The 23379-nt window shown below is 40.6% G+C and overlaps 1 protein-coding gene across 1 annotated transcript in view; it reads right to left on the bottom strand.

Moving 5' to 3' along the window:
• ptprn2 (protein tyrosine phosphatase receptor type N2) overlaps nt 1–23379 on the bottom strand; it is a 112926-nt gene that overhangs the window by 10216 nt on the left and 79331 nt on the right. Inside the window, exons 12-16 of the mRNA XM_035619352.2 lie at nt 13089–13304; nt 10642–10845; nt 6217–6364; nt 5342–5415; nt 2129–2206 (exon numbers count right to left, since the gene is read on the bottom strand). Coding sequence (XP_035475245.2) covers nt 2129–2206; nt 5342–5415; nt 6217–6364; nt 10642–10845; nt 13089–13304 — 720 coding nt within the window. The remainder of the gene's footprint in view (nt 1–2128; nt 2207–5341; nt 5416–6216; nt 6365–10641; nt 10846–13088; nt 13305–23379) is intronic.

The raw sequence follows: 23379 nt of genomic DNA, 5'->3' as shown, positions 1-23379 counted from the left end.
TGCATTTAGTATTGTAAAGTAGGGGCTAATATTTGCAGGTAAACAAAGGATTATTATTAATTTCCATTTTCAGCCAGAACTCATCATCTGTGCTTTTTTTGTTTGAATGTGATAAATAAATTCAAGGTTCCAAAAGCATGTTGCTCCGTGAACTCATACTTATTGTTTCATTTTTCTTTCTCTCACATTGAATTCTGAAGAGAAACAAGAGGGAAAGCAAGGCCCAGCTGAACTAAGGTAATAGCAAGATATGGAGGGAGGGAAGGTGGGGATATGGGAGACTGAGTGAAGGATGAAGGGATGGAGGAATGGGGAATGGAGGATTAGTCGAGCCATCTTTCAGAGCACTGCCTGGGGCCAGTATGGATTAGGTACAGTAAGACTGAGCAAAAAGATTGGCCTACTGCACAGCCCATTTGCATGACAGTGTCGGTGTTTCCCTTGTTTGTTCCCTTGTTTGTTCCCTTTGGAGGGAAAGAGTGTTCCACAATCCAAGTTTACCCATATTGAATAATGAATGGCTACTACTTATTCCCATACACTGAACTGATGTTCAATGTGTCAGTCAGTCTGATTCCAATTTTCCATTATTTTCTGCTTATTTGGGAGGTATTGAGTTCATGTTTAAAGAGCCCATCTTATTAGGTAATGGATATGCAGTTATTCTCCTGGCATACAAAGAATTTGGCAGACAAACAAACAAATAACAGAACTGACTATGAGATATTTATCAACTGTTTCATTTGAGGCAAAAAATTTAACACAGGAAGCTGGGGATCTTTCATACCTTATTCAGCTGACGTGTTCGACTGAAGTAATTTTTTTAGACAATAGGTACTGAGTTTTTATTAGTCTAATTAATGTGTACACCATATGAGTACAGCACTTCTAAGCAGGATTGGATTTTATGTTCAAAAAAGCGATTTAAACTATATTAATTTTGGTGTGCACAACCAAACTAATTCTGAGTAAACTTGGCTGTGGAATTCTTTCCCACTCACAAACAGGCTCTAGCGTCTGTGCCAACACATAGTCAGCACTGTCATAATGAAACAAAGTGCAGAGTGCAGGGCCAGCTGGTCTTTCAGGATTTATGCTTCACACTTCGACATCCTGGTCACGATGAGTATACTTACTTCACCATATGGAGGTGATGGGCCCACTAATTACTACAGTGCTGTCCTATTAACACATAAGAATGCCATTTGGCGACCAATCATAATTTAAGGCATACTTCCACCCAAGTCAACATGTTTAAGTGAACATTAAGTTAACATTAATGGACAAGGGTAGTAATACAAATAGCATTGCAAAAAAGGCCAATATAAGCGAACATCAGCATGAATATAAAATTATTAGATTTCTTGCAGGTGTGCGTAACTAGACTATGATATAAAACTAAATGTTGCCGGTGTTGTTGTACATAAATGTATTCTGCTAGTGTCGCAGTTTCACTGGTGTAATAAGAGCCACATTATTTCAAGCCTCTTATGTATTATAAATACTTTTGTGTCACAGCACTAAGTATTCAAATTTTAAAATTAAATTGTCTTCCATCTATTTCGGTGATAATTGACTCTAAGTTTTGGAACTACACTTCCCCTAGTGCTTTGGGAGATAATAATGTTGAATAATGTTGACATTCAGTGGGCTACAGGTAGAGCCTTGGTTTATAGCTTGGCACCATTGATGGTATGCAGGTATGCAGAAATAGCAGTCTATATTTACATTAAACATAAAAAATCTACAGTCACATTTATAAGTGGATGTTTATTAGTGATAGACATCAGATATGATGATATCCTCAGTAAAGGTAAGTCACACTAAATCTTAAAGGTTGTAGAAGGAGTGCAATTTGGGATAAATTGCAGTAATCAGGCTTTAAGTGTTAATAGGACACAGTCACAACTTGTAGTAAAAAAAAGCTTAGCTGTGATTGATCCCATCCTTTCTGAAACACTGAGGAAACCAAAATGTAGGACCAATAAGAAGACATAAAATACATGTCCACACAAAACCTCATAGTGTAGCTCTGCTGAGGTCCTTTGAAACCCCAACCGCTGCAGAAATAAAATGGTTACAAAAAAGAAAGTAAGAAAGACAGACAGTGAAAGGAGATGGGTTTTACCTGCCAGAAGTCTGCCACGGTGGAAGGAAGTGGGCCCTGCGAGGCGATGTAAGTAGGGTTGCGAGGGTCATGGTCCATCTGGGAGAGTGGGAACAGAGTGTGAGATGGTGTTTGGGTGGGGACTGGGTTGATGAAAACATACTGCCTGGGTAAGACTTGGATCAAAACCTCCATATGGTATGGAGGAACATAAGGAGATCGGCATCTTTTGAGGAATACATTTCCCATTTCTTTGCTCTGCTGTATATTATTTTCTGTCATTTTGTCTTTGATTGATTCTGCCTCTTTTTGTAATGTTCCTCCTCCTCCCTTCTGTCCTGAAGATGCAGCTTTTTTAAATAGCTATAGACTGCGGTTGCTGTGAATGTCATGCAGGCATAAACTAGATACTGAACACATATTTGAAGGACATGGTTTTATGTGATAAAATGTGATTGGGATTGGTCCCTTTAAACATTATGTTTGCATAAAAAGACTGAAGAAGACCTTGGACTTTGTCATCTCTCTAGTAAAAGCAACAGTGAAAGATCTAACATCCGACTCTAAATTTTCAAAATAACGACTTATAACTCTGCTTTCCAATTCATCATCTCCTGATTCAGATTTTTTTCCCTCACTCTTGCTTTAGTTAACTCATGAACAGACTTCTCTCCAATGTCCTCATACCAATATCTTCCTCAAAGACCACAAGACATGGCTTCCAGATCTCAATTTCTTTTCTCACACATTGACGTGTTTCTGCAAGATACATGATATTGTGGTAGGACTTTGAAGCCTGGAGGCAGCTGACATGAGGGAGCTGCATGTTAAGTTGGGACATAACAAAACGGGGGACTTGATTTGAGGGATGTGATTGAGACTTGATTGAATAGGTGTTGGTTGGGTCGCCCCCCAAAAATCAATGCTTAAATTTTATTGAATGAATTTCTAGGCACACCCTCGAGTGCAAGATGCATCAGAGGAAAGATGTTGACATATTTTGCAGGAAGAGAAATGGGATATAACATTCTTGAGGTATATTTGGCATTTTAATGATAGACAAAGTGTAGGAAACATATGAAACAAAATATCACATATTTTTTAATAGGGGACCAATAAAATATATGAGGAAAAGGAAGTAGTTAACTTAAATTGTGACTGATTCATTCCTTTGCATATTAACTATTGCAATTGAATGACAACTACTGTACAATGATGCATTATGCATTTTTGCATTACAAACACTAATTGAATGAGTCATTTATTGAGGGAGAGATCTTTCGAGCATAAAATCAAGACACACCACTACAGTAATACACAGGGTGATACTTTTCTTTATTTAAGTTTTTTAGGGCTCTTTAAGAATCATAGTCATATTATTTGAATTAGGTGTCCACTAGATGTCAGGCCGGTTGTCAGTTTTCAGTTCTGGGTGTTGTAGTTGTAAATGATTACTAGGAAGAGGACAGAGGTGAAGCAATACACCTACACAAGGCTGGCTGAAATATGAAAATTGAACTGCCATTCTGTTGAAATTTTTTACAAAGGATTCATAAATACAAGAAACACTGTGTTCATTACCCAGTCTTATACTTCAATTAGCCTTTACCATGTTGTTCAATGTTCTCTTCATCTTTCGAGGCAGAAATTCCTCATGTTTAAAAAAAAGAAAAAAAGAAAAATCCCGCACAGAAATGAAAGGGTGGTGCCGAATGCTAGTGCTGCCACTCTGTTTTGCCAATCTCAAGGACACAGACATACTGTATTTGTGCGCCGACATCCCTGTATGAATACTAAACTGCAAACATGAAAGAGTAGTCCTGCGTTTCAGCTGTCCTCCTCTTGCCATTGTGGGAAGAAGAGAGAGTGCAACAAGAAAGACAAAGAAGTGCTCTTTGGTTTGAGGTAAAATGGCTTGTGCTAAAATAGCTCACAAATTTCTGTTCCCACAGTGGCATTCAACTTTGAATATGCTGCAGTGCCTTGATCCTGAGTTTATATAAGAAAGAGAGCTTGGGAGCTAAATGCCGGCTTGAGCTCATCCCAGATAGTTTGAAAACAAAAGCATGGAGAACAGGTGGGAAAAGGAAAAGCCACCCAGTGTTTGACCACATTTTGTGAGCATTCCTTAAAACCACCCCTCACGCTAATGATGCTTGTACATCTGGGAGCGCTTGTATCATTTGTGGTCAAGCATTTACCATTATCCAAGTCTTTCCATGTGTGTATGTCACCCTGTGCTTTGCATGGAGCTCAGATAACCCCTTGTCTTTGCCTCTCTGACCCTGGATCCCCAGAAAGAAGCGACAGATTATTTACTCATAGACCACTGCCCCTGAAACTAATGAGGAAGAAGAAGCCGCATTGACAGACATAATTATCCGAGTTTTGCTGGGCCCAGCCAGGGGGCCCTTTTGTAGTATAATTACTGCCCTTTCATCCGCACACCACTGCATCTGCCATTTCACCCATCTTCAACATCCTTTTTTTTCAAATGCTCAAAACTGTCTTGGATAACCTAAGTTTTTCCTATTTTTCGAATGCACTAATCAGATTTTTTTGCTCACTTCTTCCCCTGATTGATTGACTATAATATTCTATTATTTTACAAGATCTGTCGCATTAGGGAACTGTTTAAACAAAGCTAAAGACCTCTATGAATATGCCATTAGAGAAAATGGAGGAATGAATTGAGCATCTAAAATTATCCATTGTTTTTTTTTCTGAAGAGTAATAGGTTTTTAGTGCAGCTGTGTGTGTTCCCATCTATCTCCTTTTTGGCACAGTATTTGAAATGCATAGCTTCCTGTTCCTTTTTGATAAAATCCCCATTGAGCAGTATTTTGGGGAGATGTAAAAAAGAAAAGAAAAACAAAAGCTCTTTCTAACAAGTCTTGCTGGGTTTGTGGAGGATACATTTGTTTAGTCAAAAATAATGTATAATTTTGGTTTTAGAGTAAAAGGGCTTTCTCCAGGGAGCAGCCATTTTGAAAGCAGTGTGATTCAACATGAAGAACTGAATCCATTGAGTCACCCAGCATGGAGAACAAAGTAAAAAAAAAAAGCACTTGGATTGATGACAAATCCTTTGAAACTTGTTTTTATCTCAAAGTAAAATCTGCCCACAACAGGTGTCCCTGGTACAATGTCTTATGACTTATGTCTTACAACAAGGCTTCAGGGACAGCAGATACTAGCCACAGCGTAGAGCTGTGATGAATAAACAGTACTCACTATTGGACTGGCATTGATGTAATCTGAGTTGCCGTGGTTGTTCTCTGCTTTCAAGGTGATCCTGGAATGGTCGTCTGTAATGGAGATGCATAATTCATCTAAAAAATTTCCCAAATTTTTCTCTCCCTACACAAAAATAAGAGCATTTTGAGCAGCATCAGAATATGAAACTATAAAGGCTGCAGGGACCGCAATTTCACCAGACTTTCATCATACACACACTCACTATTCTGAAGTCCTGAACTGCTTCAGCTTCAATAAGGAATGTTCCATATGATAAAATAAATATTTAATCTTTAGAAGTCTGTAAATTGTGAGCCTTAAACCCCCACTGTTTTTCCTCAAACAATTGCATTACTTGCGAGTTTCATTTAATCTGTTTCCAGTCAATTTGAACCCACTTGAGTGGTCCTCTGAAAATCATTTGCTTCCAGTTCAGGCCCATGAAAACTTGGATTTAAAACTTAAACCCTAAATAAGCATAAATCAAAGACTATGGTTGGTATAACTCATTATTCTGTGGTTTTAGAACTGACTGACAGTAACCAAGGAACTCACCACCTGTCATTTTCAATTCAAGAGTCTCATGACTCAAAACAAGTTGATTTGCCTTGGAAAAATACAATTCTTATCATAATCACAGGGCCCTCTATTGGTTTTCTCGAAAAATCTGTTTTCATACATGGCTGGAAAAATATTGTAATTTCCAATTCATTATCTCGTCATTAGGCTTGTTTCCTCAACTGGTTTTGTCTAGCTCTTGTTCAGAAACATATCAACAACAGTGATGGTGTGATTTGAGCTGCGCTACATTGCTCTATGAAAACTGAAATGAAAACAAAAAACTGAATTGACATCTGAATGGATGGACTCACATACGACCACGGCATCTGAGAGGTTCCTCTTGGAGTTCTGCTCGCCTTGTCCCACACTGCAGGCGCTGGGCTCTGCCTGGTAGGAGCACAGGGCCTCCCACTCATGCTCCAGACGGTTCTTGTTCTTCAGGTGGTCCTCCATGTATGACTAGAGCACAACAGGGACCACCTTAGCCATCATTTCAAAGGACAAGCTAAAAGCATTCAAAAGAAAATAGAGGTGGCTGGAGGAAGGTTGCTGTTATTTTTTCTCAATTGTGTTTTCTCAATATGAGCCAACCAATAAAAAAACTGGAGCGAAACACTAAACCCCTGACAACAGCACCTCTCCTTTAAAGCTGTGATCAGGTGTCATGGTGCGTTATTGTCTTAAGATGCTGTATGGCATAAAAACTGGGTGAGAAGGAGGCTGCTGAGGAGCTAAATGGGGAAGGTGTGCTAATGTTTGCGTCTTTGTGTGTTTGTGTGTTTGTGTGTGTGTGTGTGTGTGTGTTTGACCAAGGGGGGAGAAAAATCACACACAATTAAGACTCCTGAAAGGTTTGTCTGCATTGGAAATACTTCAGGGGTGTTTCAGTCACGTCCCTCACTGCTTGCACAGCCACTGATAAGATTGTTTGCATTTAAGCCTTCGCTTGGAGAAGACTAAATTGAATTTGCTCGAGAGACAAAGATGGAAAAAGAGAAGGGGGAGGGGTAGGGGCCTGTATATATGTGTGTGTGTGTGTGTGTGTGTGTGTGTGTGCGTGCGTGTGTGCCCAAGTGTGTATTCTCCCTAACCAGGGCAAGTCTTATGGAGCTTAGGGGGTGAAGCTGGCAAGAGGATTCTTTTTTAGTATTGCGCCACGTTTCGCTTTCTCTCCTGTATCATGGCTCGCCTCCCAACAGGGTTAAATGGTTTAGTCTGCTATTGTGTGAGGGAGAAGATTACAGACTCATAAAGTGATGTCAGGGATCAGCTGGCTAGTATAATGAAAGTGATACTAAGATGTGGTGGGTTTTTATTCCATATTAGAGGCAGAATAGGTAGGCTGAGCAGAGGTGACATGCCATTGTTACATCCGACTTATTCACTCCCGTCTATCAAAACGAAAATCCAAGTCTTTGCTGAATGTATACAATTACTACCTAGATGATAATCACAAATAAGCTTGTCCAACGCATAATAGGTAATGACCCTTTGATGGCTCATGAATTCAGACATCTCCTTGCACACAAAGGTTATTAGGTGGCTTTTAAGAACATTACAAATCCTACAGACAATGGAAATCAAAGTTTATTGTTAGATATGGTACCAAAGATGCCACTCACGTCTTAAAAGCCCGAAAGAAAACACACAAAGAAAATTAATTAATTGTGATTAATGCAGCTGCATAATAACAGGACATGACAGCACAAGGTGTTCTATCTCAAACCATAATTTAAAGGAATATTCCTGAAAATACTACTGTAGATTTCTGCTGTTAAACAATTCCTCTCTGAACTTTTAATTTCAGGAATGCAAAAAACTCAATTATGAAAGAACTAATCTAGTTAATGTCAATTCTAATGGCAGGCAACTACGCAAATGCACAGTGTCTTCCCAGGGGAATGACAGCATGCCATTATGGCCACTTGACAGAGCCTGTCAACACTGTGATTTTGTCACCCTGTACAAGTACTCTCTGCTTGCCAGCCTGACAGTATTCCACCACCCCTACCAATATTACATCTCCATTAACTTGATATATCCACTCTGAATTGCATCCCGTTCTATTCAAACGATGCTCTAAATCGATTGCATGCAAGATTCATATTTTTTCAGGTTAATACATTGCAGCCAGCAGGTCCTTATCAAGCCCTCCCGATTCTAGGAACAGGGTAATGAAGGTTTAGTGAATGGGGGGATTATGTCTGCCAATCAGAGGGTTAGGATGGGAGGCCTTGGTGTCAGGGAAACAATGTCTAATCCTTTCTAAGCAGCCTCCTCGGCTGCAGAGGGTGATGGGTGAAATCAGGAGGAAGGGAGAACCAGGAACCAGACACAACTGGTAACATATTACTGTCAAGCTCCGCTGTCAAATTAAAACAAACAATACTGGTAACGGTTTGTACAGGGAGCTTTAAGATATGATAAACAGCAGTGAGAGTGTATTAATATGTATGTTTTGTGTTATAATAGTTTTGTCTTATAATAGCTAAATTAAAGCACACCTTGTTCTGTTTCAAATGGAACAGCAAATTGGTTTTCTTGCTCAACTAAACTTAAAATTACGAGTAAAAGTCATAGAGGGCGAAACATATTGCATGCGTCGTGGCTATTTTACTTTCCCTAAGTCTATTTTCCTTTTGGGCAAAGAATTCATCATTTAAAAAAAATAAAAATAACAACAACCCAAAAACAATAACATAATAAAAAATTAGCCTCAATCAATATATTCATTGATTTGTTTTCTCTTTTTAAGAGGAAAAGTGATTTAGTCAAGAAAATACTATAAGAACAGCGATGATATCAGCACTTTGACCCTGTTTTTGGACAGCTGGGGAACATATATAAAAATTTTTTTGTATTTGTTAGGAAAAAGCAAGCGTGCTAAGTATAAAGTGCTGTCCATGGTGCTGAAAACACCCAGTGCTACATCAATAAGCAAGTGAATATGGGCACATGGAAACATTATTCTTAATTGTTACATGTGGTGATCGTTTCATTCGTTTTTACTAGTAGGAAACATTTGCACAGTTTTAGCACCATGCTGCAGCTGAAAAAGGCAAAAGAGAGGAGACGTAAATGTAAGACAGCAGAAGTGTAACAAAGCTCTGAAAAACCCCACAGATGACTCAGCAAACAGGCATCAAATTTCAATTTTGAAGTTTGCAGTCTTGAGGTGGGTGCCCCACAGTGTGGCACAACCCTGACAGCACCATGACTCTTGCTGTAGCATAGTGATTGTATGTGTGTGCATATGTGTGTGAGTGAATGTGTGTGCGTGTGTGTGTGTGTGTGTGTGTGTTTGTCTGAGTGTGTGTGTGACGGGTGGGGGGGTGGGGTGATCAGGCCTCCAAAAGGACCCACAGCATGTGTGCTTTCGAAAGCCGGGGATTCATCACCCCTCTCCACACTGTGCGTGCTCCAAAGAGCAAGAGGGGAGATGAGAGGAGAGCAAAGCAGGGATGGGAAAATATAGGTCTGAGATCAGTGATAGCGAGGCAATCTCACACATGGTTTCATGTAAGATGGCGGTGGTATTTTAAGGAAGAACACCTATAGGACATCTCCATGTCAAGCATTGAATGAAAGAGAAGCAAAGGTCCCTGTGCATTTTACCTTACTACATTATAATGCCTGCACTGCTGCTGCGCAGAAATTGGGGCTAATGATAACAGCTCCTAGAAATGATTCAAAATGGCTCTTTTGTTATTGCAGGGCTAAATGCTCTTCTATTGTCAATGTTTTCAAAAGGGGCTTCACAAACAAGGCTTGACGAGTGCAACAAAACCCATCTGTTACTACCAATACAAGGCATTACTCAGATTCACTCTCATTCATTATAGCCTCCCAATATAAAAGCTAGACTTGCAGTGTGATGAATGCTCTCTCCATTAATGGAAACACTGCAAGGCATCTATCCATCTCTTTTATCAAGCTTGTCTCAAATGAATGAAGCAAAAGTTTGGCAAACTTAAAACAATCCATTGTGGGCTTGTGGACGTTTTGGCAGCCAAAAGCCCCCCCCGAAATAATAATAAAATAAAAGAATAAATAAACACCTCAAGGAATTTCTAAAACATCGAAATGACAATTATATGGGTAATAGCATTTCACTTTTGAGCAGCTCTCATCAATGTATAAAAAACTCTGTCTGCCTTATTTTTCTGCAGCAGTATGAGAGGAGGGGGGTACAAGATGAAAATGACAGAGGAGAGAAAGCAGAACAGAATGATAAAAAGAGGCAATGACACAGTAGAGGGAGGAAAATGTTGGAGGGGAAAAAAATGAAGACAACAGAGCCAAGATAGAGCAGCGGGAAGAGTGATAAAAAAACCACAACAAAAAAAAGATAACAGGGTTCTGAAGGGAATGAGGTGAGAGAGGGATGAAAAAAGACCCAGGCAAACAGATAAACAGAAGGAAATCAGGCTGTTAATTTTCAATATATATATATATATATATATATTGCTGTTGTACATAAAAACCTTCTAACGAGTTTGAGTTTCTCGATCCACACTTAACCCGCCCCGGCACGTTAAGTGCAAAGTCAGGCAGACATGATGACATGCTGCGGTTGTTTAATTAAAACCAATCAGATGCTAAGAACCACAAATACTCTCAAAAGGGCCGGACAACAAACCACACCTTAACCAACTTCCATCTACTCACATTCTCTCCTCCTCTATTGCTTTTTGTATACACCATGACTCATTGATGACATTGAGCAAGCTCCTTACTAGTATCATGTGACCAGTGGAGATGTCCATGTTAGATGGCACAGGCTCTTCGCACCAGGAGGAGGTGCTGCTGCGGGTCGACGGGCTACACGCAGGGCCATCGCTGAACTGGGAGGACACACTGTTGAGCCGCGAGTGCCGCAGGGTCTCCGGCCGTTCAACGCGCTCAGATGTTCGGATCGCCATACGCTGGCGACACAGCTCCTATGGATGAGAGGAGAAGATGGTGAGGCACTTTATCATCAAAGTGTGTGGTTTTTTTTCTTGACTCAAAGCAAGATTTTGTGTATTCATCTTCTTTTTATTCAAATAACAATAGTTTTACATATGTTATGTGTGTATCCTTGCTCTTAGGGGCTGAGTACTGTAAATGCACTTTGTGAAATCCTGTAACTAGGCTGACTTGATCTGTCCTCGCTTGCCTGTAGATTAATGGCTTATCCTTGTGAATTATGGAGCTTATACTAATTGTGTCAAAAATACGTGGTCGAGGTATGATTTATAGAATACATTTAGTGTGTCACACCTGGCTGCCTCGCAGCCACTGTCTTGATTGTTTAAGTAAGGATCTTTTAGTTGTGGGAAAAAAACATAAACAAAAATACCACAATATTTTATAGTAAAATCCTGTATGCAATCAGCACAAACTCATAATTTGGGGGAAAATTATTTGGATCCATTTGACCAAGCTCAGAAGCATAACAGCAAATAAATCCATCATCAAATAGGAAGTCCAATGTGAAAAAATATGACTACAATGAACCAAAGGAGATAAAAATGCATTTGCACAGTTGATTGATATATCCAGGTGTCTGAAATATACTTAAAGAGCCACTGCTGCGAAGATTACAATTTTCCCAATGACTCAGCTTTCCTCCCATTATGTCTCAGTGCAGAGGCAGGGTGTCAAAAATCTGAAGACTAGGCATTATCTACAAAATAAAATAGAAAGAAAAAAATGGAGGAAAAAAACAACATATTTGTGTAATCTTACACATGCATGCATATAGGAGTAAACACACAAACACAGACATTCTGCTTGATTCCCTTCATAAGGTGTCGTCACACTAGGTGTTTTTATGTTCAATTCCTAATCTGTACACCCCATCATGTTTGGATTTGGGAGGAAAGCCACTCAACTCTACCAAATTCATATCCATACTCAATTAATACCAGCGAGGGGCACAGCAGGCCAGAGAAAATGCCTTGTGAAAGCACATGCTATATCTCATGATCTATCACAGTGAATTTCCCCCTGGAACAAAGGCCTCTCTAAGTCCTGGTCTTGGTTCAGCTTTACCGCCATCAGAATTTAATGATTAGAGCCATGAAGTGGCGCCCTGGGCCTTGGCCTCGGGGCAATATCCAGGTCCACCTCATAATTCATCCTTCTTCTCAGCATCTCTGCAAAACGCTGTGCTGTACTAGGGCAGAAAAAATGGTCCCAGAAGCAGGCAGGGGGATGCGGTTAGGACAAGAGAGGGCCAGAGGAGAGACACATGGAGCCCAGCAGGAGCACAGGTCATGGGATTACAGTTTCTCCTGTTTGCCCCTCTTTCCGACCACTAATAAGGATGAAAACAGGCCAAGAGTGAAACAATGTCTACAGTCTACTGCGATCTAACAATATCCCCCCCTGCCACTGCAAAAAGCTCTCCCAACTGTATTTGTCATGCACGGAGAAGACACCTGCCTGAAAGAGCAGTTATCCCTCCCCCAAAGATATACTGAGAAAAAACATGTGCCATAAATAACATAATGACAAGTTTTGAATAGAAATAAAAAAAAAAATATAAATGCTAATGGACATAATGATAATTTCTAATGAAAAAAGGAATTCCTTTTGAAATATTGCAAATTTTTGCTTCTCTATGGCCGCGGTTATAAGACTGACACACCTCCAGCTTTTAATTGGAGAGCATCCCTGTGAAAACCTGATTAAATATTGAAAATGTGAAAGTGACAAGCAGATAAATATGTTCTGAGTGCCATGCCAGGCACAGCTGAGCCCCAACGCTGAAAATCAATACAGCCCAGGCTGCCCGTGGCCCTGGAGGAAGAGTGGGAATAGGTCACAGCGGCGGCCTCTCTCTCTCTCTCTCTCTCTCTCTCTCTCACACACACACACACACACACACTCTTTTGAGGCAAGGGTGAGCACCAAATCATTTAATGCTGTGAGTATCTATTGGTAAAATCAGTCAAAAATACAAGAAATATAGATTTAAATTATTGCATTGCACATAAAAAATTGCATTAAAAAAAGCGAATGACTATTATCACATCCTAAAAACCATCATGAACGCAAATCACTCAAACATGTACACATTAACATTAGTACTCTCACAAACCAATGAGATAATCTGAAGTGTGAGTTCTGCCAATGGCAGAGAACTGGCTAAATGTCCTGGCCTCTGCTTGGTTCAGAACAAGGGGGTTGGCTTTACCTGATAGGTTGCGGTGGCATCAGTACTGGTGTCAGTCCCCAGGCTGGCCAGCTTCTCCTTCATGTGGAGGTGTGAGTGCTGGCGCACACAGAAGAAAGTGGTGGACACGGCCAGCACCACCAGGATGAAGAGCATGCAGAGGACGGAGAGCAGCAGGAACTGGCCCGACTCCACCCTGGTCTCCTTCACCACGGGGATCTGGGTCAGGCTGCCTCTCTGGAGGACACACAAACAGCGAGAGAACACACTGTCAGGGTGGTAAAGGATGCTACTCCATCTTTTTCCTGATTGATGAAGTCATTTTTGATTTACAGCAACCGCAACATCAAGTCAGCAGTGCATCAGTTTTCACCTGAAGGCTTGTCTTGACTTTGCAGAAAAAAAAATTAGGATTCAACAGCGCTGCAAGTGCATCCCTGCTACTTCCACTCCCTTCCTGCTCTTTTATTCCACCCAAAACCACCACCACTGTCTGACCAGCCCCACTCATTAGCCAGCTCTAAGACTGGCCTTATAATATGCATTCAGACTCAGTCAACCCCTATTACCAGCCCCTGTCCAGTGCTGTCTCCACACCGCTCCCGACTATAGATATTTACAACCCCATTTAGTGCTGGCATGGGACGAGCTGGCACTGTGCAGCTACAGGAGGTTGGGATACTAAAAGCTTGTGCTTAATTAGCTCCTCTGGTCCTGAGTTTGGCTGGATTAAGCCCTGGCCCAAGTTGCATTGTTAATGGCTATTAGGACATTAGAGACACAAGCGGCCTGACTGGACCTTCATGCATCAGCCACTAGTTAAACAGAAAAGCCTTTTCAAAAGTTCACACCAACACTGCATGTTAATTCAGACAGGAAGGTTTGTCGCACTGCTTTTAATGTGCTATAATATCACCTACATTTTTTTTATCAGTGTAGGTTAAATAATTGGCCTGTGCGTTAACTGATCGGCTCAGGCCCATTTTACATTAATTACAAATTCCCATGGGCCCCACTGATAATAATTAGGAGCAATAAAACAGAGAGATACTATTTGCCCATCACATTTTACTTAAACTAAATAAGTGTTAATGCTCTCTATAACTAACATAAAAAACTGGGTTTGCGTAAAAGCCAGTTCTTCACAGTTTTTGATCTAATTTCATCAGCTGCATACAGCTATAGCTGGTCTACAAAAGGGCAATATCAATAACCGTGCACAAATACATCAGCAGGCTCCTAATTGTCTGCTTGCAATATTGAAAGGTTGATGGATGAAGTGAATCAAATCTATGACTGAAAAAAAGAAATGGTCCAGCTCTGACATTTAGCCCGATGTGTTTAATGGGCCTGGCTGAAAGGATGCCTCTTGTTATACCATTTTCAAAACAAGACACTTCACCTCAGGACAGGAACAACACGGTTTGACCTTGTGGTTCGTAATTGCCAATGTTTCAGTGGTGGTGCAGATGCACCAGGTCTTTTCGATTAATGTGCTGGGCCTGATGACAGTTGCTCTTGATTGTAATTGCTGTGGCTCGAGGATGTAGTTTCAATCAGGCATTAAGAGTTTAGACAACAACTGGGAGGTTTGAAGAGGCTCATATACTGTACAAGTACAGAGGGGAGAGATAGCCTGGATTCAGGGATTCATATCTGATGTTCAGTGATCAAAGGAACACACAGACATTTAGAAATTAACACATTATGAAATTTCAGTTTCATTTACTTGTTGAGAATGCAGATCTTCTCTGACATACTATAATCACTCATTGAAAAAAAATCCCAGGGCAAACCGAAAATAGTACCTGAAAAACTCTTTAGCATTGTAGACCAGTATGTCACATGTGTGGTGGTTAAGACTGCAACCAAAGTGCCCCCTATACCTATTGGTTAAAGCCTGCTGTAACCTCTTTCCAGCACTGACAAACCCAAGCTATTCCCTAATCAGGAAAAAAAACAAGCCTGGCCCTCTTCGCATCCCATTGAAATACCTAAAAATTAGAGAAGAATTACATTCATGGGCCTGCACAGTTCTATCTATTAGCTTTTTATTTATTATTTTTCTAATAATATTAAGTAACCATAATTGGAGTCTGTCTAAAAAAAAAGGACCAATGTAGTTTGAATTAAATGTTTCCAATATAACACTTTTAGTTAAATTAAACATTTTGAGTGAAAACTGTTTTTGAATGAAATGCTGATAAATAAAAATCTTACCTTAAATAGACAGATTTTATATGATTTTTAAAAAAAAAACAAATGTGATTTTGATGATATTCAAATATGATATAATATGGTAGACATATTTTGTGCAATTCAAAATCTGTAGAGAATCAGGATTAGGTTCAACCCCCCTTTGTGAATTCTTCCAATCAAATCCCTTATTAAACTTCAATGAATAAACTTTTATTTATCTCTTTAACATCATGTTCAATACTTCTATTTGTGTTTCATGTGCATATAGGATCCAGACTCAGCAGAGTTATTAATCTCTGCCTCAAACAGACTTTCCCTTTCTTCTTTTCTCTCCTATTCATATTGGCCCTGGCTGGTGAATTAGCCAATCTGAGGAGAGACAAGGGGCAGATGGATTTCGGTGCTCTGGATTATTCAAATGATGAAGAGGAAAGGTCAGGGAGAGAGGTGTTGTTGGGGTGGCTGGCCATCCATTCACTCACATCACAATACCTTTAAAAAAAATACAAGGGGAAAATCCTCCTAAACACACAACTGCCAAAACTCAGCAAGCCATACATCAAGGATAAAAACAATCTCACAGCTGTAGCTGCAGATCTGAGAGGTATAAAATCAGACACACTTAAAAAAAAGGATCACACATGAAATGCCAAACCTAGCCCTGCTACAACATTTTCAAAGCATCCTTTTTTTCAAATCTTATCAATAGATAATCTCTGGATTCATCATGTGCTCTGTAAAATTGTTGAACTTGTAATAAAAAAAACACAATACTGGAATAAAGGGGTAATCTTATAATTTCAACAAATTTTCCAAACTCTAAAAACCCCTTCGAAATATGCATCAAATTGAGAAGGGACGAGACAAAGCAATTGAATATATAGACAAAATTACACAACAATAAAAACGGCAATATATTTTTGTATTCTCAATTCCGTCCTGACCTAGTCAAGATTTTGGAAATAATTTGATGCAATTGAAACCAACTGCATACTATTTAAAATTAGAAAACGAGATTCGGGTACATGTTCCTCCTAATTGCATGATTAAAATAGAATCACTTATGCAAACACAGAGCGGATTTACAAGTTGAAACCACCACCAGGCAGGACGACCCTCCCGCCAGATGTGCTCACAGACAACCACCGGGTCCAACATCCACCTCCATACATTTTCCCCACGTGCTTACGTTTAATACATTTATTATATTTATATTATTATATTTTATGTCATAAGGTTTTGGAGAATCGATCTCTTAACAGGCCATCGCGGCAGAAAGAACGAGACGGCTCCCGCAATATTCTGCAACACTCAAAAAAAAGAAAGGAAAAAGAACAGAGCTTTCGACGCGATGCTTCGATGGTTCTCAAGTTTCCAAGGGCCGTTAAAACTTGCACATTCAATACAGCACGGAACGGGACGGACCCGCGCTCAGACCAGCCAATAATTACCCAAATCCATGTAGCGGGGCAGAGCGCCCATTCCGCGGTGCACGGTGGATGCTGCCTCTTGTATTCCAGAGAGCACGATTAACCACCGACGACCGCCCGACGCGGCTCCGACGAGCGTCTGCGCGCCGCGGCCGCCCACTCGCTCGGCTCCTCCGAAAGTTCCCCCGCGAGGGTCCTGCGCGTCCCCCGAGCGCCAACAAAAGACCGCGGCTTCAACACGAGGACGAAGAAAAGGAGAGAGAAAAGGAGCGAGTCGGAGGGAAGAAGAATAGGAAGAAGAATGTGGGATATGCCCGCCTGATTTTCCGAGCTTCGGAAGAATGTGCAGAAGCCCCACTAGTGAGTCCTTTCAGCGCCTCTGTGCCAGTGAAAAGAGATGGGGAGGTGGTGGGCTTGGGTTTTTTGCGATCGTTTAGTTAAGGCTGAGCCCCTCCTTATATTCAGCAGCTCAGAAGTCCCCGTCCATTGCACATGTCATATCGACTGGTTGCTATAGTGATCCCTCCACATGTTGTCGACAGTGAATGTTCAAGGAGCGATGCCTGGCTAATAGGCTTGCGGGCTGAGGGGCAATATGAATGGGCATAGGGCTAGTCACTCATTTGTTGAGCTACTAGGGGTCTCTGTGTTTGGTGTGTGAATTGCTGTTTTCTCAGGCTCTCCTTTGCCTCCACTCCCTCTCCCAGGGATTCAGTTATGTGAGCAGAATAAGGGAGATGGGGCAGTCTATTCTTCAAAGTAGGCTTCTGCATTCAAAGCCAAAGTGAGCGCTATAATAAGAGGCTATACCACACAGTACAGTAGTTGTAAAGTATATGAATGCTGCACGGGAGATTGGGTGCAGTCTGAAAAATGCTCAGTAAATTGTGTTTAACTGGCTAAAAAGTCTTTTCTCTGGACCCCTCGAAGATCTGCTGGACTAAAGAAAAAAGGAGAGGGAAATTGCAAGTTTAACACGTTTTAAAGATAAAACTCACTAAAATGCTATCCTAATTAGCAATCAGTCTGAAAAAAAAAAGATCCAATGGAGAGCAACAGCTGCAGTTAGCAGGGAGAGAGAGAGAAAGGGGGATTATGGAGAGCACAGGGTGAGAAAAGGAGAAAGGAAAAGAAAAGGGGCGGTGAAGAGAGGAGAACGGGGGTCCTGTCAAATGCAGATGACGAGTCCTGGGGAGGGGGGCTGTGTGACAGGGGGCTCTTCAGTTTATTTTTTCCATTCAGGGAGCACCCCCCCTCTTCTCTATTGTCCCTCTGTGTGACAGCTGGAGTTGGCAATGTGAAGGGGAGAACAAAAACGAGCTTGCTGTCCAGCCTGGGTCTGTGGCCGCATCGGACGCCACCCCACCCTCAAAAAGCAGAGCCAACCAGGCGGCCCGCAGGAACCAAATCTAAAGCAGAACACACTCAAACTGACTCAACAATTTTTTTTCTACAGCATCCCCAAAACTCTTCAATACTACACCTATATACAATGCTTCTGCAGAACTGACATTGTCAGTGCATTTTACTATTTTATGCTCTTAAATTCTTTGTTTCCTGATGTAATCTCTGATCCTTCCTTTTTCATTCTTAAGCCACCCTTGGGGTGACACTTTTCAGGTCATGCTTTCTGCACATTTGAACACACATTTATCAGGACTTATTCAGAATCTAAATTCTGTTTCAGCCAGCCAGAGGGCACGGAATTGTTTTGGCGACCCGTCATCTGAGAAGCAATTTTTTAAAATCTTGCAGCATTCAGTTTGAGTACATGAAGGAACGGGCTGCAATGAACGCTGTCGCACTATTGTGGGACAGATGCAGGAGTAATGCGCGGTGGGAGAATTTTATCGTGGCCGTTGAAGTTAATCCTAGAAAACCAGTCCCTACATTAAGTCAACCATACGATCATGTCTACCCTGTTATTCTCTGATCAACTGGAAGATAGCCCTGTTTACTGGTCAGGTCACCCAACTGTCAGCTCTAAATCCACACTCATCCCAAATAAAGATATTCCCCTGAAACCACAGTAAAAGAAAAAGTAGGTAAAAAATTAAAATGTCTGCCTGCTCTTTGAAGGATAAGTCTGACTTTGGCATTTGGGGTTTTCCTTTTCTTGAACTTGCGTAAATGGACACATTTTCACACATTTCAGCCACTACTACGCACTGCATGGTACAATTTCACAACTCATGTCACATCCTCCAGCGAGGCCTGTGCTAATGGATATCACACCAGGGAGGCTTGACGTGCATCGATTCTTTCTCACAAAAACCTACAGAAGCAGCCAATTCAGGAACATACTGAATTCACTCTTGTGGTCACTGGCGATGTTCGTAGATGCTGTCAGGCCTGTGTGTTCCTATCAGTACTGCTGTAAGTACTTCCTCGGGGTAACACATGTTCGAACAGTCTCTGTGAGTCCTGTAGGGCTTATCTGTCCTCTTTCCTGCGCTGCTCTGGTGTTTGCCTCCATGACATATTTCAACATTTCTAATAAAAGAAAAGATGGAAAAGCAGCGAGTGTGTTTAAACAGTGAGAGAAGGAGGTATGCCGTACTTCACCATGTCGCTGGGAGTGGGGGGATGAGGAATGTTTAACAAATGTCAGGATCAAGTGCAGCACCTGAGAAAGCAGAGCAAAGACATCCACTGATGCTCATGCATGTGAGTTGAGAAGCCTAGATATTTGCTTGATTTTGCGAATATTTCCATGTCTGTCCAAGGTGTGCAATCTGTATATACGTGCAGAAGTGCTAGTGGATCATTCTTGCAAACTATACATCCACAACACAATCTGAGTGTGTATACCTGCCTGTGCACAAGCTAGACATCTTCATCCTGAGCCCATAGAAGCCAAAGCATGTCACATATTTGAGCAAATAGAGGAGAAAAACCAGCGTGCAGAGGACAGGGAGTGAGGCTTATATGTAAGCACACTTCGCCACTGGTGCACATACTGTAACAAAAACACTATATAATGATATCAGTGAGAGGCTAATGCCATTTACATTGCTGTACCAGAAACCAACAGCTGCAATGTGTACCTGCAGTCTTAAATAACGCCTGATACCGTTACGCCAAAAATAGTTGGGATTTCTGCTCGGCTCTTTGAAATGGGGTGCAATAAATTATTCATAGTAATATCTGAGCATAGTAATTCATAGTAATATCTGTTGCTGTGGCTCCACTTGGGAAGGTGTTGGAGGATTAGCTTCAAAATGTAATGCAGAGAGAGATGTATGCAAAACAAAACACATTTGTGTGTCTGCAAAAGCAGTGATTTGTAGCCAAAGTTTGGTTTGTAAATCTCAAATACAATGATGCCATTTTGGCATATTGTTATGTTGCACACTGCACACTGATTTTGCCTGCCAGTCATAAAACAGCACTTACAGATGTAACATTTACAGTGACACTTTGCTTACCCGTTTAAACCTCCTTTTTAACATCACCTAAGGAGCAGAGACTTGACAATGAGTTGAATATATTAAATGCACTGAATCTTGCCGTGTGTGAGGGGGGGAAGAGAGAGAACAACAAGTTGAAAGTCCCATTTCTGGGTTTTACTTGAAACATTTGAATTACTCTTTCTCATGCTCATCACTCGCTCAGAGAGGAACCATTCAAAGCCTGTGTGTGTGTGTGTGTCAACCATGTCATGCTGGTATTTCTTTTTCCCCAGATTCGCTTGTTCAAATAGGTCGCTTTTGCATGTGAATCCCAGGCCAGGTATTGCCCATGCCAAGCAGTTCAAAAGCAGTAAACATCAAGGTAAATGCTATGCCTGTCATCTCGACTATATTTAAAGCAGAGAGGAAAACCCACAACTATGTGCACTTCAAAAAGAAGCAGCACAGTGGCGTCATTGGAAATCAAATCATATTTGTAAAGTGATAGAAAACATTGTAATCTATGAAGATGACAACAAAGTAACATGTGCGCTTGTGTAAATTGCTTCATTTGTACAGTATGTACTGTAGTCTTATTCATCATGTATGATAATGATGGGCTAATCTACATTAAATTAGCGCTAAATGACCATCAAAGCCATCACTGCTTTCTTATCAATTTCACATCAACTGATTCAACTGATCGTTCCCTACACAGGAATACCTTCCTTTTGAGTTGATATGGAAATAAACAACTTTGTTCTTGTACTGTATTGCAGGTTTAGAGCTAATACATTTTAGGTATAAAAAGAAGAACATCCTACTCATATTTTGTTCTAGCCTGTCTGGCAGTATAGCTTACATACTTTTAATATTACAAGAGAAAAGACTTGAGGACAAATCGGTTTGTTAGGACATCACACCATGCTGTCTTGAGTACGCGCTTGCTGGTGTGCGAACGCAAATTCAATAAGAAGCAGGACAGAGTTGTTAATGTTACACTAAACTCTAATAGCATCCAGGACCTGATGCCAGTGGGGAAACACAAACACAGTCATTTTTTATGTATCATTAGTAAATGATGAGCTCTTTGGCCTTGGAATTAACAAGTGGTTACTACTGTACTGTAGAAACTAATTTGGTTAACCCAACATACTAACAACTGCAGCATGTGTTAGAGGAGACAACCACTTCAAACACTGAGTATCATTCAGCATTCATAATATAATTCACGCAAGCCCCATGCTCATAACTTTAACATGTAGTGATATTCAAAACATGACAGAGCCACTGTTACATTTGCTAAACTATGATTGGTCGATCACAGTTTGAGAGAGGGCTTAAATGGAGTGGTAAATGGACTATATTTATAGTACTTTTCTAGTCTTATTGACCACTCAAAGCATTTTACAGGACAAGTCACATTCAACCCTTCACACACATTCATACAACACTGCTATTTACTGCACTTTTTCTGTCACATTCATACAGATTCATTCACTGCCAGAACCCTGTTTGAGCGTGAATAAGAATTTTAATCAAATCTTGCCCATGCCTTTTTAGTCTCTGTTGTAGGTAATACTCTAAAGCTTCTTTTTTATACATTGTGTAAGGCGCAGCAAACCATCTTGATGCACTGGGTGCATTTTTTGTGTGCAATCAATTCACACATCAATACATTTTTTCAAACTGTTGTTTTTGTCATGAGTAAGATAAGACAGAATGTCAATTTTTCTGAGCTTTCATCCTGCAAATAAAGGCATCATCCAACAGTTTAGGCCACACAACAGCTTACTTGAGACAGACTGCCAGACACCACTCTTGGTCAATAGGATCCTGATAGGTCCTCTGCCTCCTCAAATGCCTTCTACTCTGCCTCCTCCTTCAAACTGTCCCCCCAAGATCCTGAAATATGTCAGGAGCCAAGGTCAAGCTTCAGTTCCTGTATGATGCAGTGGATATTTCCTCTTTCTCTACCTTGTAAAATGGGAAATCTTTTCAAGTGAGGAAAAGGATAGGATCAGTGTGTCATTGTTTTTTTCAGAAATGGTACAAATCCTCAAAAAAACCCACTAAACCTTCAAAGTGTTGTAACAGTCACACATTCACATTGCTGCTGGTATGAATAGTTTGGATGCAAAATATCCGCATACAAATATTTCCATTTTCACATTGTCTATTCATCGCACCCACAGTGTGTAAAGGCCTTTAAATCCCAAATGGTTTTACTTGACAGTAATGATCCTCTCTACCTGCAGCTGTGTTGATATTTGCAATATGTCTGGCAAGGGTAAAGTTCATGTTTGTTAAAATGTCAGGCAAAATTAATTTAGTTAGAAAATTGCACTCACACCTAAAAATGTAACTAAAATGAACTCAGTATCAGTGATGATTTAGTTTTTTGATGAGGGTTATTTTGATACTGTAGATGGAAAGTCAAGAAAAGGTATCAAATAAAGTGGCCAAAGTATGGTCCGAGTTTAACGAAAAAACCCAATCCTGAAAGGTAATTGAAGGTAATCTATTGTGTGAAGAGATAAAAGGAGTTTCACTAAAAATCTCATCCAAAACAGTGAGAAAAACACCAAGGTTTTAATTGTTTTGTTTGAATAGAATCCACACTACTTTTATACTATTAGGTTCTCAGCAGGCTTTTTATCTTCGGGAGTGATAAAACTGCAATTAATTTTGAAAGGGTGGAAAACAGTGAGACAATACATCAAGTCACACATGAGTGGTGGCAGGCAGGGATATGTGGGCTGCCGCGGAATAACAGAGGTAGTCAGAGGTAGCATTCATAATTGAAACCCCGGTCACAAGAGATTTAATGGGCTGGGAGACTCAGATACTGAAACCGACGTTAAAGGAACAAAGAGTGGTGTTCAGAAGAGAGCACAGAGTGACTTCACGGGTTCAATGGGATGTGTCCTGCCCATACCTGGTCCTCAAACCATCTGAAAGCCTCTGGAACACTGTATTCCTCTAAAGCTGCATGTATGCACAGCACAGTGGTGCTGTATTAAGTTGTGCAGAGTTAAAAATCCACCACAACCTCAGAATAAGGTGGAGATGAATTGGATTTTTAGGAGTACTAAAGTTTTCCTTGGGACAGACAGATAAGATCAAACACCACAGACAGAAGATATTCATACACAATCTCATGTCAAGATAGATGTCAGATAATACAAGTACACCATACCATTTTCTTCGAAGTCTGCCTCTGCACCACTTCTGTTTGTATCTTTGTTCGTGCCTTAAAGTACATTTATATAGAGATAGACAAAAAACGCT

This window comes from Scophthalmus maximus, chromosome 21, assembly GCF_022379125.1.
Source record: "Scophthalmus maximus strain ysfricsl-2021 chromosome 21, ASM2237912v1, whole genome shotgun sequence".
In the NCBI taxonomy this organism is placed as follows: domain Eukaryota; kingdom Metazoa; phylum Chordata; class Actinopteri; order Pleuronectiformes; family Scophthalmidae; genus Scophthalmus; species Scophthalmus maximus.
Note: the sequence above shows the minus strand (reverse complement) of the source record. Positions and strands in the feature narration are given on the sequence as shown.